Source organism: Thamnophis elegans, chromosome 8 (genome assembly GCF_009769535.1).
Source record: "Thamnophis elegans isolate rThaEle1 chromosome 8, rThaEle1.pri, whole genome shotgun sequence".
NCBI classification, from domain to species: Eukaryota; Metazoa; Chordata; class Lepidosauria; order Squamata; family Colubridae; genus Thamnophis; species Thamnophis elegans.
In genome coordinates this window covers 70,202,983-70,221,133 of record NC_045548.1, presented here as the reverse complement: position 1 = coordinate 70,221,133, position 18,151 = coordinate 70,202,983, and the positions used below count along the sequence as shown (strand labels likewise).

The 18,151-nt window shown below is 43.2% G+C and overlaps 1 protein-coding gene across 3 annotated transcripts in view; it reads left to right on the top strand.

The window, feature by feature from the left end:
- ASAP1 (ArfGAP with SH3 domain, ankyrin repeat and PH domain 1) overlaps positions 1–18,151 on the top strand; it is a 174,964-nt gene that overhangs the window by 126,899 nt on the left and 29,914 nt on the right. For all 3 annotated transcript variants that reach the window (XM_032222635.1, XM_032222634.1, XM_032222636.1), the window contains 8 exons: positions 4,293–4,362; positions 7,930–8,017; positions 9,380–9,428; positions 10,250–10,413; positions 12,223–12,356; positions 14,882–14,973; positions 16,155–16,341; positions 17,464–17,549. In XM_032222635.1, the coding sequence (XP_032078526.1) occupies positions 4,293–4,362; positions 7,930–8,017; positions 9,380–9,428; positions 10,250–10,413; positions 12,223–12,356; positions 14,882–14,973; positions 16,155–16,341; positions 17,464–17,549 (870 nt within the window). The remainder of the gene's footprint in view (positions 1–4,292; positions 4,363–7,929; positions 8,018–9,379; positions 9,429–10,249; positions 10,414–12,222; positions 12,357–14,881; positions 14,974–16,154; positions 16,342–17,463; positions 17,550–18,151) is intronic.

The following is an 18,151-nucleotide window of genomic DNA, read 5'->3' as shown; positions in this document are numbered from 1 at the left end:
TTGGTTGAGAACTAGGGCATAAATCTTTTTATATAGCTAATAAATAGGCATTTTTTAAAGTTTATAATATAAAATACAAAAAGTACAAAAGCAAACAATAAGGAAAAATAGGGGAGGGAAAAGGGAAAAGAAAAGGGAAATATAGAAAAGTTGTAAGCCTTTTCAATGTTCATGCTTTATTTATTTAAAAAATAAATCAGCATGTATTGAAATAAGTTTTTTTTTTACCTAAGCTGGCAACAACGTACACATTCCTGAAAAATAAAAACACACAATAAAGAAAACTTGACGTGATACCAAGCACTCTTAACCATAATGCCCCATTTCATAACTAAGCACTGTGGAATCTCAAGATTATTTGCCCATAAATCAGAAAAATAAAACTTCATAGGAAGGTGGCCTGTTTTATTTTACTTATTGATCAGTCACAAATCCCCCCCCCAAAAAAATCAATATCTTTCAACTTTCTTCCTAATTCTGATTAAGGAGTTAAATATAATTAAAAATTCAGCCCAAACTCCATTTATTATAACCCAGTGGAATGTGATAACTCACTCAGATGTGGGAAAATATGAGTAAACATGTCAATAATTTTAAAGTTTGGTCTTTATCTTTTAATGAAATGCTTGTTGTTTTTGCATTATTTATTGATCAATTTAGTAGAAAGGCTGTCATCCCACTTTAAATTATTGCAGATTGCGATCTCTCTAAAACAAGAGTGTCCAACAACTTTGGCAGTTTTAAGACCTATGGATTTCAATTCCCAGAATCCCCCAGCCAGCCACGCTTCGGGAACTGGGAAGTCCACAGGTCTTAAAGTTGCCAAAAATTGTTGAACACCCCTGTTTTAGAGAAATCGCAATATGCACTTTGACAACCTTTCTACTATATCCGTGATGGCGAAACTATGGCACACGTACCACAGGTGGTACGCAGAGCCCTCTCAGCAGGCACGCAAACTGTTGCCCCAGCTAAGCTCCACCACGCATGTGTGCGCGCCTCCCGCTGGCCAATTGATTTTTGGATCTCTGCCACACATATGCGGGGGAGTCGGGGGGGTCACGTGCGTATACACGGGGGCAGGGAGGAGCATGGAGCATGTGGCGTCTCCGGCCCCCCGTGGCCTGCTTTTGGTCCTAGGAGGCTGCGTGGAGGCCTGCTAGGCCGAAAACAGGGTGGGGGTCACGCGTACAATCGCAGGGGGGAAGGGTACACAGGGGTGTCTGACATGGGCATTGCATTTATGAGTGCGGGCGGGTGAGTGCAGGAGCTGTTGTACACGCTTTCAGCACACAACATCAAAAAGATTAGCCATCACTGCACTATATCAGTCAATCAATAATGCAAAAGCTTTGAACTGAAATTAGTAAGACTTCCAGGTGTGTGCCAGTAGGTGAGCCAGTAATTTCTATTAATAAAGGACTAATGATATTAGGTATAATGTTGTGCAGATTAAAACTAATCCAACTTTGCATCGGGAGGTGCAGTTTGTTGATGTTCAGTGGCTAAGTCATGTCCGACTCTTGGCGACCCCATGGGCCATAGCATACCAGGCCCATCTGTCCTTCATTGTCTTCTAGAGTTTGCCAAAAGTCATAGTCATTGCATCAATGACACCATCTAACCATCTCATCCTCTGGTGGGGGCGTGGCTTGCCAGCGGAACTGGCGGCAGACTCAGACAGTGAGGAGGTTGGGGAGGAATATGGGCCAGTCGTGGAATGCTCTGTGTTGGAGGCAGAGATGGATCCAGGGCCGTCCGACAGTTATCATTTGCCTTCGGAGTCGGGAGATCAGTGGGGCAGAAGAACAGCTGGAGCCTGTTCCTGATGTGCGCATGCACATAGCTGCCTTGAGAAGGGAACAGTTAAGGAACAAGGGCTGACTCAGGACTAAAAGCACAGGTGGATGGCAAAAGGCCATAGGGATTAAAGAGGAGCGAAAGGACAGTGGAGTTTGCAGGAAGCAATTTGTTCATTTAATTAGTGTGAAGATCTGTTTGTGACTCTCAGAGACTCCTTGCCAAGTATTTTCTTGTACAGCGTTGCATTTGGAAGATATCGGCCTGGCAGTTTTCCAAGCCTGAGAAGGTCTGTGGTTGTAAATTCACCCTTGAAAGACTTTGCTGGATGTGAATGAGCAGAATTCACATTAGCTTAATAAAAAGGAGTTTTGTCGGGACAAGGAGTCTGCTTCATGCTCTTGGGAAGCCTAAGTCAGAACAGGCGTCCCCTTCTCCCTCTGCCTTCCATTTTTTTTCCCCAAACATCATGGTCTCTTCTCATTGGTATCTGAGCTTCAGCATCTCTCCTTCCAAAGGACAGTCGAGGTTGATTTCCTTTAGGGTTGATAGGTTTGATCTCGCCAAAGTCTTCTCCAGAACCACAAATCAGAAGCATCAATACTTTGGTGCTCAGCCTTGCTTATGGTCTAAACTTCACCGCCATACGTTACTACTGAGAAAACCATAGCTTTGACTATAAAGTACAATTTAGCAGTGGTAAAAAAAAAACAAATTGCGCAGGTCCAAAATCAGTATGGCATTCGATTAAATGTTAATTTGGTGTTCCTTTAACTGAATTAATAAATTAATGTAGCTGTTCCTCATATGCTTAGTTATTAAGGCTTATTTTGAGCCACGTGCAGGCCTGTGGCCTTGAGGTTATGGGTAAGAAACCTAATGAAAGAGCTTTTGTAAAGAGAAATGTAGATCATGGAACGGGGGAAAAAAATAACACAGTCTTTTCTTTTCAGAAAAGCACCTATTGTGCATGAGGAAAAATAAAATGCCTTCGAGCATTGCAAAGAAGAAATAGGACATACTGGGGAGAATAATGTAGCTGTTTCAACCCAGTTTTGCTGAATTACAAGCAGAATGACAGCCTGCACCTGCCCCTTTACAAAGTTACAGAATAATCTAGAGTAGAATAGAAATAGAAAGTAGAATAGAACAGAATAGAATAGAAAAAGGAATAGAATAGAATAGAATAGAATAGAAAAAGGAATAGAATAGAATAGAATAGAAAAAGGAATAGAATAGAACAGAATAGAATAGAATAGAAAAAGGAATAGAATAGAATAGAATAGAAAAAGGAATAGAATAGAACAGAATAGAATAGAATACAATAGAATAGAATAGAAAAAGGAATAGAACAGAATAGAATAGATTTGGAAGGGATCTTGGAGATCTTCTACTCCAAGCTCCTGCTCAAGTAGGAAATTCCATACCATCTTTTTTGCTACTTGTTAACATATAACTAACATTGGTAGTAACAAACCTAAGACAGGTGTGTGACAGCACAGGTGATACCTGTTTTCATTTTTGAGGATCCATCAGGCTTCTAGGCTTTCTGGATCACAAAAGAGAGCCTGATCTCCTGCACAAAAATCGGGCCTTTCTCCTACTCTTTTTAGCGTATTGAGACCATGCAGGAGCATTCTCCCAAATGTCCAGGTCTCTTGCAACCTGGAGATGCCTCAGATAGGCACTTTGGGGGGAAAAAAATATTCACAGTTACGGAAGTTTTTTTATTTCTTCACTAATAAACTTAAATACCTTTTTAAAAAAAATTCAATATAGTATTGTTATGAATTGTTTGTCAGAAGGAGGGGATATATTGTACATTAGGAGATGTAAGTTAGGCGTTTTCTGAATTTTTGACACGCTGAGCCTGAAAGCTTCAACATCATTCTTAGATAGTAGATCGTTTGCTTGCTTGGTAGTGCGTCACTGCACATAACTTATATATAAGTCAAGAAATTCAACCGGGCGGTGAAAATCACATATGTCCTTGATGTTCTCTGAGCTTGCTGCTTTTTTTTTTTTTTTTTTTTTTTTTTGCAGATGTTTCATTCACTAGTGCAGTGGTTCCCAAACTTGGCAAATTTAAGACTTGTGGACTTCAACTCCCAGAATTCTCCAGCCAGCTCTGGCTGGAGAATTCTGGGAGTTGAAGTCCACAAGTCTTAAAGTTGCCAAGTTTGGGAACCACTGCACTAGTGCACTGATGTTATTACCTAGTTTGGTAATGATAACTCTGCAAGAAAACCAGGGACCCTACACTTCTACTCTGAGCTACAAATACTCTCTGCTATCAGTAGTCCTGTTTGTGTGCTTGAGTAATAAAGTGGGTTTTTTTTCCCTATTTAAAATACAAATTGTGTATATTTCTTGACAAATGCGTGATGTATATCAGGTTGCGCCTGCTTGTTCTGCAGCACCTGATGGGAAAAATATCTTAATTTTGAACAATACCTGATTGATTCATATTGCTTTTTTTTTTTTAAATCAAGCATACGGAAAGTTTGGCAGAGAAGAAAATGCACAGTTAAAAACGGCATCCTGACCATTTCCCATGCGACTGTGAGTAGTTTTTTTTATATTGTAAATGTAAACAGCTCCCTACCCTGTGAAGTGAAGTTAATGTGAAGGCATTTGGTGATTAGATCAGATCAACTTCATTTTTGACTGAATAGCAGTAGAACCAGTTATCTTCAACTGACAAACCCAATTGGGACTTGTCATACGTTGAGGTACCCATGTGGCCAGAAGTGATTTTAAGACTTTTTTTGCTATGGTCCTTGTGTATGATTATAAGTGCAAATCCAATATTTCAAATGGGTGGATATATATACATGTACATATACATTTATATTTATATTTGCTGGAAGCTGGCTTCTCTATTGACTCTGCTTGTCAGAAAGTCGCAAAATATTGTAGAAGAAGTAGAAGAAGACTAGACTAGACCAGACTAAACTAGACTAGTTGGAAGGGACCTTGGAGATCTTCTACTCCAACCCCCTGTTGAAACAGGAGACTGTTGTGGTCCACCAGCAGCCAGCAGATCTGGCAGCAGATTCGGACAGTGTGGAGGTTGGGGAGGAACATGGGCCAGTCCTGGAGTCTGGGGAAGGCTCTGATGAGGACTCTGCGTCGGAGGCAGAGATGAGGCCAGAGCCGTATGCCAGCTATCAACTGTCTTCAGAGTCAGACATCAGTGAGGCAGACCAACAACTGCAGTGATTCACTTAACAGCTGAATGGTCATAAGATGGGGATGTCTCACTTAGCAACACAACTTGCAATAGCTCACGGCACTTTCTAACAGCCAGCTTCCAAAACACTCAGATCAGATCAGCCCAGCATCTAACAAACAGAAAGCTAACAGTCATTCTGGCTCCCTCTTATGGCCGATTGAGGAAAAACAACAACCAATCACATTTTACAGTATGATTTAAAGAAACAGGTACAACATTGTTACATGATTTATGTATTGCCAACCCAACTGTTAGATTATATTCCTAACAAAATGTACTTCATTTAAGAGGTTTGGTATTCGGAATCATCCTTGTCATTAGCTCCCATAACACTTAATAGCTACCCTAGCCAGAAGTTCACTTCAAGCCCATAGAAGGCACGCACCAGGGAAATTTAGCATTTGAAAACAATTTTTGATAGTTCGATGTGTCCCGTCATATAAAATAAATTCAAAATTTAGGAGGTTTGCAATTCTGCATGATCCCTTAATGACCATCATTAAGAGAAATAGCTTCCTTGGTTTCGGTGATAGAGCATTTAAAATGTTAAATCACGTTTACAACTTTTGAGCCAAAGTTGCTTCTAAGAGGTTAGAAATAGCAAGGAAAAATTCCAATCTGATTCATTCTGATTTAATTGTCAGCCGAATAGCGCCCCCTTGTGTTCGACCCATTTCCCAAACATTCTTGGTCTCTGGAAAATGAGGCTGAATTTGGGGCAGGTAGTCCTCAACTTACAACGTTTAGTGACCGTTCGAAGTTACAACAGTACTGAAAAATGTACCTTATGACCGTTTTTCACAGTTGCGATCTTTGCAGCTTCCCCCATGATCATGTGATGAAAATTTAGATGATTGACAACTGCTTCATATTTATGACGGTCGCAGTGTCCCCGTGGTAACCTGATCCCCTTTTGTGACCTTCTGACAAGCAAAGTCAACGGGGAAGCCAGATTCACTTAACAACCGTGTTACTAAGTTATCAACTGCAGTGATTCACTTAATAACTGGGGCAAGAAAGGTGGGGAAATGGGGCAAAACTCACTTAGCAAACATCTCGCTTAACAACAGAAATGTTGGGCTCAGTTGTGGTCGTAAGTCGAGGACTTCCTGAATTCAAGAACAAGCTGTCATCAGTAATTGGGGAATAGTTTCTATTCACTTATAGTCGTCACTTATAAAGCCCTTCATGGTATTGGACCTGGGTACTTGAGAGACCGCCTGCTGCCAATTACCTCCAATAGACCGATTAGATCCCACAGATTAGGCCTCCTCCGAATTCCATCTGCCGGCCAGTGTCGACTGGCGACTACCCGGAGGAGAGCCTTCTCTGTGGCTGCTCCGGCCCTCTGGAACGAGCTCCCCATGGAGATTCGAACCCTCACCACCCTCCAGGCCTTCCGCAAAGCCCTTAAAACCTGGCTGTTCCGACAGGCCTGGGGCTAAAGAGCTTTTGCCCCCCCCCCTCGAATGGTATGGTTGTTGTGTGCTTTTAAATTGTGTATTGTTCTGTTCGTCTTTTTTATCCCTTATCTGTACCCCCTTCCCTGACTTGGATTGTGAGCCGCCCTGAGTCCCCTTCGGGGAAAAGGGCGGCATATAAATGCAATAAATTCAATTCAATTCAATCCATTTTCCAACGGGTTGGAGAAGAAATAGTTTTTTCTCCGTATTTCACCTGAACAGGTAGAGCTGCAAAACATGTCTTCATCCATGTCTGGCCAAATTCATATAGTAGAACTTTATTTTTGGAAATCATTAATAACCAAGCCCATTTTGATTTTAAAAAGTTACACTGGTGGTGGCTGTTCTTCTTTATGAATATTTCTGTTTCCTTTTTCTAACAATGTATTTCGTGTAGCCTTTAGAGTACCGTAAACAAATAATGGAGAACAATATTAGTGTAGCGATGAAGGCACCTGGCTAGAAACCAGGAGACTGTTAGTTCTAGTCCCACCTTAGCCATGAAAGCCAGGTCGTTGAATTTGGCGCAATCGCTAAGAGACTGAAAGTTCTAGTCCCACCTTAGCCACAAAAGCCAGGTCAGTGAGTTCGGACCCATCACCAGGAGGCTGTGAGTTCTAGTCCCACCTTAGCCATGAAAGCCAGGTCGTTGACTTTGGAGCAATCGCCAGGAGACTGAGAATTCTAGTCCCACCTTAGGCTGGAAAGCTAGCTGGGTGACTTTGGACCAATCACCAGGAGGCTGTGAGTTCTAGTCCCGCCTTAGCCATGAAAGCCAGGTCGTTGACTTTGGACCAATCGCCAGGAGACTGAGAATTCTAGTCCCACCTTACACTTGAAAGCTACCTGGGTGACTTTGGACCAATCACCAGGAGGCTGTGAGTTCTAGTCCCGCCTTAGCCATGAAAGCCAGGTCGGTGAGTTTGGACCAATTGCCAGGAGACTGTTCTAGCCTCACTTTAGGCTTGAAAGCCTGCTTGTTGACTTTGGACCAGGAGACGGGGAATTCTAGTCCCATCTTAGGCACAAAGCTAGTCTCTCTGAGCCCTAGAAAAGACACAATGGCAAACCACTTCTGAAAAACCTTCTCAAGAAAATTACAGAAAAATCTATCCAGACAATTGCTAAGAATCAGACGCCGTTGAACAGAAGAAAAGAAAATTAATATGCCTCCAGGCCATCTCATGAAAAAAATCAATTTCAGTCTCCCAAACATTCTAACATTTCTCAGTAATGACTTGCAGATAAGATGAAAGTGTTTATTTCTGTTAATGCACCCTTATTAGCCACCAAGGCCTATTGATGTAGTTGAAAATGTCAACACATTTAGTAATGGACAAGGGGGAAAAAAATACAGCGTCTGTGCAGGAATGATCTTTCAATTAAAAATCTAACGAAGCAAACTGAAATTGTGTTTTTCTTATGCTTAAGTCAAACAGGCAACCTGCTAAATTAAATCTGCTTACATGCCAAGTGAAACCAAACGCCGAAGACAAGAAATCATTTGACCTGATAACACGTATGTCTTTAAAGTTAACTACTTGCATGTTAAATTGTTCTTTAGGATTGGGGCTATCTTGAACAGTTGTTGGAAGATATACACGTTCAGCGGGGAAATGGGAAATCAAGAGTTTCAGGCACTTCAAATGAGTGTTAAGACTTAAGCTTGCTATAAGAATCTGACCAACTAACAATCAAGGGGAATGAGTGGGAGATAAGAAAGGCATTCAAGATGGGCTGCATTTAAATTTCTTGTGGGTGCGCAGGGACTTGAGACTTATGATGTGTTTGACTCCTCCCTTCAGCTCAGCCTAGTCATCTCCTACAGTATGTTTAGAACTGGCCTAGGCATTTTATAGCATCTGTATCAGACCTGGAAGCCATCTTTTACATTGGGCCGCCCAATTGGGCCTTTCCACCTGCCATAAATTGGGAGGGGGGAAATCATATAAGTGGGATAGATATAGTCAAAATGAAAGTCCTTTCTCAGAGAGTCAAGGACGTCCTGCTCTACACCTGGAGTGGTGTGACTGGGAGGCATCCCCAGTGGTGATGGCACCTGATTGGGCCATGTGATGGACATGTAGGTGCTGGGGAGGGGCTTGGAGTTTTCTTTAGGTGGGGAAAACTTGGAAGCTTTCAGATTCAGGTTTTCCCAGATTTGCCTATACGACATCTCTAATAAAATGGAACTTTGAGGAAGTTAACAAGCCTCGGAGTCTTCTTTCGTTGGGGGTGTTATTTGGAACCCTGACATATCTTGGATCCTGGGACATATCTGGGCTGTGGATGGTCCCAATCCAGCTCACGGTATTGGCGGTTTGGGTGGGGCCATCAGCAGAGTTGGCGGCAGAGGTCAGGTACAGCGGTGGCATTGCTGGGGGCAGAGCCAGGAGGGGGGCAGTGTAAGCCCTCCATAACAATCCCAGTTTCTTGTGCAGCCCCTTGGGAAAAATAATTGCCCATCTTTGATTTAGAACTACTCAATAATAATACAATAGCAGAGTTGGAAGGGACCTTGGAGGTCTTCTAGTCCAACCCCCTGCCTAGACAGGAAACCCTATACCGTTTCAGACAAATGGCTATCCAACATCTTCTTAAAGATTTCCAGTGTTGGGGCATTCACAACTTCTGGAGGCAAGCTGTTCTTGCTTGGATATTTTTGTAAGAGCAAGTTAGCTCTTTTTAAAAATAAAAATAAAATAAATGTGAACAAAATGTTTTCCACTGAAAATAGAACTTCTGAAGGTTCCCTGACTCATTTCAGCATATGTGCTTGGTTACTAAATGTTGACTTCTAAGTCTGTAAATAATTTTTCCCCCTCTAAGAATGCAATTAATACATTCATTATTCTGAAAGATTTGCATGTTTATGTTCCAGATAACAGAACATACCACTTTCAGGCAGAAGATGAGCAAGATTATGTCGCGTAAGGACATTTTCATTCCTGGAATTTTTTTTTTTAGAAAAGTTCATTTTTTCCCAATAATAAACAAGATTATTGTTGGCTGGCAAAATGGGTGCATATTTTAGCTACTTCATACAATGTGTGAATGCCTGGTTGTCTGTATCCAGGTTATTTTCACTCTAGCATGTTATTCTAGACCAGTGATGGGTAACCTTTTTGTCGTTGCGTGGCAAAAACACGCGGACCCACATACATAATGCAATGCGTGTGCGACAACCCCCCCATTAGCCTTGCACATGCACGCATGACTCCCCTACCCCTGTGCATGCGCACACGATTCCCTTGTCCTCCCCCTGTCCATGCATGTGTGCCTCCCCACGCCCCGTTTTGGTCCTAGTAGATCAAAATTTAGATGCTTTGGCAACTGGCATGTACTTACGACGGTTTCAACGCCCCGGAGTGATGTGATCACCTCTTATGACCTTCTGACAAGCCCAGTCAATGTGGAAGCCAGATTCATTTATGAACTGTGTTACTAACTTAACCACTGGAGTGATTCAGTTTACAACTGTGGCAAAAAAAAAAAGTTCATAAAATGGGACATAACTCACTTAGCGGCTGTCTTGCTTAGCCACAGAAATTTTGGGTCATACGTCAAGGACCATCTTGCATGGTGTCATGCCTTGTAGACTTTTTTGTTTCACCTCCTTCAAAGTTTGAAGGCGATGGAATAAAATAAGGATATAGAGCAATTTTCCTCTTCTGCTCCTTCCCTGTTGTATCCCTTTTGTAGTTTCTTGTGTTGGGTAAATTATGTTGTGATCATTTCTGTCTTGTTTTAGGTGGATATCAGTGCTGACCAACAGCAAAGAAGAAGCTTTAAATATGGCCTTCCGTGGAGAGCAGAGCACAGGGGAGAACAGTCTAGAAGATCTTACAAAAGCCATCATCGATGACGTTCAGAGATTGGCTGGAAATGATGTCTGTTGTGACTGCGGATCACCAGGTACTTGGGTGTACATTAACAATGAGTTGCTTAGGAAGTGTGTTTTTTTTTGTTGCAAGATCCAGTCTGGGTCACCAGGACCAGAGGTTTAGTCTTCCGAGCTTTTGGGCTCATGCTGGAGTCCAACCTCAGGGAACTTCTGTCCCTGCGGAATGTGTCCTTTGGTTTATTCCATTGTGTCTGGCTTTTTGTTCATTGATTGGGGTGTTGATGGCCAAGTCTTAAGCCATTGGCTGTGTCAAAGTTCCAAGTAATACACCCATAGCAAACATAACCCTGAGGCAGGTAGATCCAGCAGTGTTGTTTCCTTGGGCTCCTAAGTACCTGATAAGCTGATGATATATAAGCAATCCTGTTGACTGATAAAGGACCTTTTCCCGGGCTTCAACCATTTCCCTGGCTATTTTTGTACCTGTTCTGCCAACAATCTTAGTAGCTGTGAAATTGAATGGATGTCCTTGTTCATTGCAAGGTGAATCTACTAATGAGTTCAAGTGTCCTCGTCTGACCGCTTGTGTTTTTGCAATCTGGTGACTAGCCTCTTCCTCATCTGTCCAACATGATCACAGAGGCAGTCCATGAAGGAGATCTGGTAGATTACATAAGAAATATCTTCCACCTCCAAACGATATTTGCAATACACGATTTGCCCTTATATGGTAGCCTCTGGGTTGTGTGCAATGCCCACTTGTAGGTCTCGGAAGTTGCATTCTACTGCTTCTGAAATATTTTTGATGTATGGCAGAGTGTGCCGTGTAGTTGGTCTTGTACCTTTCTTTCTATTTATTGGGAAAATGGCTGCCCAACTCACAGAGTTGGTAGTTTGTGATCATGTGTAGTTTGTTCCTAAGACGTGTTTGGATACACATAGTGGTGGGATTCAGCTAATTTAGCAACCGGTTCTTTGCCCTAATGACCGGCTTGGTGGGCATGGACATGGTGGGCATGATCAGGCATCACTTGGTCCCCTGCACACACACACACGGAAGCAAAAACATCACTCCCCCCACCCCGTTTTGGACTCTGCAGCCTCCTGAGAGTGAAAATGGGCAATGGGGGGCCCGAGCCCACCCACCCGGTGCCCCGTTTTGGGCCTAGGAGGCCTCCCTGCACTTACTTGGGAGCCATAATGGGACACATGGGGACTCCGGGGAGGGGTAGGGAGGGGCATGGTGGTGGGCGGGCAGCCGGTCGTCAGAACTACCGGTTCCTCAAACTGGATGTAAAATTAATATCCGGTTCACTCGAACCAGCACGAACCGGCTGAATTCCACTGCTGGATACACAGTCTAAAGTTTAACAGACATATCAAGAAGCATTAGGTATTTGCAATTACAATAAACTATACATAGTCCTGAACTTACAACCATTCATTTAGTGTCCGTTCGAAGTTACAGCAACAATAAAAAGTGACTTATGACCATTTTTCCCATTTACGACCGCTGCAGCATCCTCAGGGTCACATGATCAAAATTCAGGCGCTTCACAACTAGCTCATATTTATGATGGATTGCAGCATCCTGGGGTCACGTGATCTCCTTTTGTGACCTTCTCACAAGCAAAGTCAACGGGGAGGCCAAATTCACTTTACAACTGTGTTGCCAACTTAACTGCAGTGATTCACTTAATAACAAGAAAGGTCATAAAACGGAGCAAAGCCCACTTAACAACTGTCTCGCTTAGCAGTGGAAATTTCATATCCATTGGTCATAAGTCGAGGACAATCTGTACCCAAAGTCGTTGTTATTGAAGATATTTTTTTAAAAAAGATTTTCAACGTTGTTCTTATCTATTTTTCATTTTCTTCAGATCCAACTTGGCTTTCCACTAACCTGGGCATTTTAACCTGTATAGAATGTTCCGGAATACACAGAGAAATGGGTGTTCATATTTCTCGAATCCAATCTTTAGAACTGGACAAATTGGGAACATCCGAACTCTTGGTAAACAGCTTTATGAAATATGTATTATCCACTTGCTGTAATTATAAGGGGAAAAGTTGACAGACTAGCATTTATGTTCCACCTTTATTATTGTTATAAGTAACTCAAGGCAGCAAACAAACCTATTGCTCTTTCCTCCTTTTATTTCCCCCACAACAACCACACTAATTTTGTGTGTGTGTGTGTGTGTGTGTATTGTGTCACAACCCCTGATATGCCCAAATATGGGAGGGAGCATACTGCTTCCCTTTTCTGTCTATCGACTCACTCTGGGAGCCATCCAGGCAGAAATGTTGCCTTTGTTACATTTGTGTTGCAATTGTGCTGATAAATAAATAAAGGGAGACTAGTATAGATCTATTTCAAGCTATTTAGCTCTCATCAGCTAGCCATACCCTTACTGACCAACCATACCCAGGTTCGATTCCCAGTAAGGGTATGGCTAGCTGATGAGAGCTAAATAGCTTGAAATAGATCTATACTAGTCTCCCTTTATTTATTTATCAGCACAATTGCAACACACACACACACACACACACAAACACACACACATACACACACACCACACACATACATACATATACACACACACATACATACACGTGCTAGGCAAAATCAGGCAATCAATACATCTTCAACTATAACATGGAAGCACACAGGGAGAGAGAAACCACCCTCCCAGGGCCTCTCTTATATAGACATCCTCTTAAAGTGATAACTCTGCTGACTCTCTCTCATTGCAGCATCTCAGTCTACAGCCTTACAGCAGCCAGTCAGCTATTAAATCATTATTACCTCAGCAGAGAGTTAACACTTTAAGAGGATGTCTAAATAAGAGAGGCCCTGTGAGGACGGTTTCTCTCCCCTGTGTGCTTCAGTGTTAAGAGTTGAAGATTGATTGATTGCCTGGTTTTGCCTAGTATGTATGTGTAGGTAGGTAGGTAGGTAGGTAGGTAGGTAGGTAGGTAGGTAGGTAGGTAGATAGATAGATAGATAGATAGATAGATAGATAGATAGATAGATAGATGATAGATAGATAGATAGATAGATAGATAGATAGATAGATAGATAGATGATGGATAGATGGATGGATGGATGGATAGATAGATAGATAGATAGATAGATAGATAGATAGATAGATAGATAGATAGATAGATATGGATGGATGGATGGATGGATGGATGGATGGATGGATGGATGGATGGATGGATGGATGGATAGATAGATAGATAGATAGATAGATGATAGATAGATAGATATGTCTTGTAGATAAACCACTGTTTGAAAGACAAAACCTCTGTGTACTGTATTTTGGTCCTGCCTTGTCTCAAAATAGTAGTCAGACTGCGCACACTCTTGACACTAATGAGGTGAGTTGGGCTGAGACATAGAGTGATTGGTCCAAAGTCACTCACCCTTTTGTGAACTCCCAGTCTAGCCTGATGCCTTAACCACTAGACCAAGGATATCCAACCTTGTCAACTTTTATGATCTGTCGACTTTTAACTCCCAGAATTCCTCATCCAACATAGCTGGCTGGAGAATTCTGGGAGTTGAAGTCCACATGTCTTAAAATGATCATGGTTGGACAACCCTGCACTAGATCAAACTGTCTCTTCCACTAGACCAAACTGACTGCATTGATAATTCTTCAGAAATCTATGTTCAATCTGGAGTTGAGTCAGTTTGGGGTGTTTCAGGGAATTCTGGTCCTGTAATTAGTGTGTAGGAGTGTTAACTCAATTGCCTGACCAAAATATCTTAGCAATTTTCCAGTTGTTTAGGAGGTACAATTTAACGTGCTGAATGCCTGTGGAGATTCTCCGTCATCCAGGTCATGGTTGTCCCAAAGGTGCTTTTTCAAGAGGCAACTGGGCTTTCTCTTTTTTTTCTTTGAAGACCTTTCTCTTCTCATCCAAGAAGCTTCTTCAGCTCTTTAATCTCCTGCCTCCTCAATTGCTTAGGGCATTAACAATGTAAGGGAACACATCTCCCTTTACAAAACTTTACGGCTTTTAAGATCTGCAGAAGGTACCTTTTGACCACACTTGGAACATGCTTCTGTTGTCAGAGGCTAAATGTCTATGGCAGTGGTGGGTTGCAGGCGGTACGTCCCGGTATGAGGGTACTGGTACCTGCCGAGAGCACCTGGTACTGTTCTGTTCCGGAGCTCCGGAGGGCCCACCCGCCCGCCCACCCTCCTTACCTGTATTTGAGCTTTTCGGCGCTTATGCGCACGGAGTGTACAGCACCAGCACGATGGAGCACAGTGCTCTGGTGTGCATGCATGCATGTGGGTTCCGGTTTGGGCACCGTGCCGAAAAAGTTCTCCATCACTGACATAGACAATGAAGTCTTGCATTTGCTTTTCAATCTCTCAGTATTTATAAAATTGTGTTGAAGGATAGTTTTTGAACATCAAATAGGCTTAAAATACAACATAGTGTACATTGTGTTTGAAAAGTCTTAGATGAATGGCATATGTTTAATTGCATGGTTTTTTTTTCTTTTTGTTTCCTTCTTAGCTGGCCAAGAATATAGGGAATAATAGTTTTAATGACATTATGGAGGGAAACTTACCGACTCCGTCTCCAAAACCCACTCCATCAAGCGATATGTAAGTAACCCAAAAAGCATAATTTGTAGCTATTAGGCTTGTTCAAATCATCAAAGACTTCATTTGGGAATGACATGTTCCTCTGATGCTCTTCTGAAAGCTGCAAAATTGGAGGGGGGGGGCTGCTTCAGGAGCCTTCTGTAGGTTTTCTGGGTATGTTTTTTTATTTGATTTCTGTAGCTGGCCGTCTCAAGTTATTCTAGGTGGTGCAGTGGTGGGTTGCAGGGGGTACGCCCTGGTTCGGGCGTACCAGAGCACCGGATACCATTCCGGTACAGTACTCCATAGGGCCCACCCGCCTGCCCGAGCTACTTACCTGTCTTTTAAGACTTCCGTGCATACGCATGGCAAATACAGTGCCTGCGTGTTGCTGTGCAGAGCAGCTGGAGTGTCACGGAGGGTCACGGAGGTGCTAAGACACATGCACGCACTATGCGCATCCATGTAGACACCTCTGGGCCCATTCCAACCGTAATGTACCGGTTGGAACGGGATCCAGACCCACCACTGGGGTGGTGGGTAGCAGGGGTGTCAAACTCAAGGCCCAGAGGGCGGATCTGGCCCACAAGGTGCTTAGATTTGGCCCACAGGGCTGCCCTGGGAACAGTGAAGGACCTGCCTGCAGTACCTCTACCAGTGAAAAACGGAGCTTGGGAAGGCTACTGCCCTCCCGAACTCCGTTTTCTCTGACAAAGCCCATCCCAGCCAAAAATGGAGCTCGGGAGCCTGTTTTCGCTGGCAGAGCACTCGGGCCACCACAGGCACCCCCCAACACGCTCACCCAGGGCCCCCCAAGGTCAAACACAGCCCTGATGTGGCCCTCAGTGAAATCGAGCTTGACACCCCTGTCATTAAAGCATAAAAACCAAGACCATTTTTATTATTTACTTATCAAATTTACCTGCGTGTTGTACATCAGCGGCCCCCAACCTTTCAGGCACTAGGGACCGGTTCCGCAGAGGGAGGTTTTTCCGCAAACCGGTGGGGGCGTTGTTTCGCGTGCGGCCTGCATCCCATCGATGGGGCTTTGCTTGTTTCCATGACCCATTTCTGGCAGGCTGCACCCCTCCATGTTTCCTCCGTCAAACCGAAGGTCTGGTCTGAAATGTAACTTTGAACAAGGTCATTTCTGTAAAAAAGCAGTCTGTTAATGTTTTTGCTTTTGTTCGTTTTTTTTTCAGGACTGCCCGCAAAGAATTCATTACTGCTAAATATGTTGATCATAAGTACTCCAGAAAGACCTGCGTGTCGGCGGCAGCTAAACTGAATGAACTACTAGAGGCTGTTCGATCCAGGGATTTACTTGCACTACTTCAAGTCTATGCAGAAGGAGTCGAGCTAATGGAACCACTCTTAGATCCTGGACAGGTGAGATCTCTGACTAAGGATCTGAATTTGCATACATTTAAGAGAGACACATGCGCACAAAGGAAAGCTAAATAAAGAAGAACGAGGATTGCATAATAGTCATGCTATTTTAATCAGAATAAAGTTGGGAGGGACCTTGGAGGTCTTCTAGTCCAGCCCTCTACTCAGGCAGGAGGCCCTATACCATTTCAGACAGGTGGCTGTCCAGTCTCTTCTTAAAAACCTCTAGGGATGAAGCACCTACAACTTCTGACGGCAAACTTCTGTTCCACTGCTTAATTGTCCTCACTGGTTAGGAAGTTTCTCCTTAATTCCAGATTGCTTCTCTCCTTGATTAGTGTCCATCCATTCTTTCTTGTCCTGTCCTCTGCTGCTTTGGAGAATAAATTGACCCCCTTCCTCTTTGTGGCAGCCCCTCAAATACTGGAATACTGCTACCATGTCCGTTCCCCCCAGTCCTTCTTTTCTCTAGACTAGCCAAACCCAAATCCTGCAACCATTCTTCATATGTTTTTGTCTCCAGGCCTTTGATCATCTTAGTTGCTCTTCACTGCACTTTTTCCAAAGTCTCAACGCCTTTTTTGTAATGTGGTTTTGTAATGTGTTTTGTAATCAGAGGTGGTGTTAGGTAAGCTCCCCGTTGGGAGAGTGAGTACGTTCAGCAAAGTGTTGTGAGAGTTGTGTTGGAGAACACACAAACCAGCATACAGAGACACTGCAGTTTAAATAGGCTTTTACTTTATGAGTTTTTTCCCATGGCTGTTAAGTGAGTCACCCCATTTGTTAAATGACACACAAGGTCATTAAGTGAATCCAGCTTCTCCCCATTGACTTTGCTAGTTGGAAGCCAGCTGGGAAGGTCACAAATGAGGATCACGTGACCCCAGGATGCTGCAACAGTCATAAGTGTGAGGACTGGTCGTAACTCGCTTTTTATCAGTTCTGCTGTGACTTTATCACTGGAGATTGGACAGTCATTTGTCTGGAATGGTACTATAGGGTTTCCTGTCTGAGCAGGGGGTTGGACTAGAAGACCTCTGAGGTCCCTTTCAACTCTGTTATTCTGTGAGGACACAAATGTTCCCAGAGCTGCTAATTTTCATCTTTTCTTTCTGTCTTTAGGAGCCAGGTGAAACTGCTCTTCATTTTGCAGTCCGGACTGCTGATCACACCACACTCCATCTGATCGACTTCCTTGTACAAAACTGGTAAGAGCTCTTTGTTTTTACGGTGGCATATAAAGCATAAAAATACTGCCTCCTTGACTCCTACGGTGTAATCACATGCATAGCTCAGGGTGCACACTCTCCTCTCCCCTGGCCTTGGTGGGGTAGGCCCTTCTGCAAATGAGTAAAAACATGGGTTTCTCCCCTTGCTTGACCAAGCAGATAAAAACACAGCCGTGGGGCTGATTAGCACCCTGAAAGTTCTCCCCTCTTCCTTTCTAACATTTCTGGCCTCTTTTCAATTTTACATTCTGTTTTTTATGCTTTCGATATTTATTGTACATCATCCAGCGTCCCTCTGTGAAGGAGATGGTCAGTTCTTAAAAATGATAGTTAGTTACCGTGTTTCCCCGAAATTGTGACATGTCCGCATAATAAGGCCATGCCATATTTTTCCTGTGGGAAAAATATACATCCTCCCCCAATTATAAGCCCCCTGGACAGCCCCTCCCTCCAGCCAGGCAGAGCGCTACTCACCAACCTAGCGATATCCCGAAGGCACAAAGATGCAGGAGCTGGGAGGAGGGGGGGCAAAGGAGCTCACATTGCTTGACATCTTTGGGATACTGCTAGGTTGGTGGGTG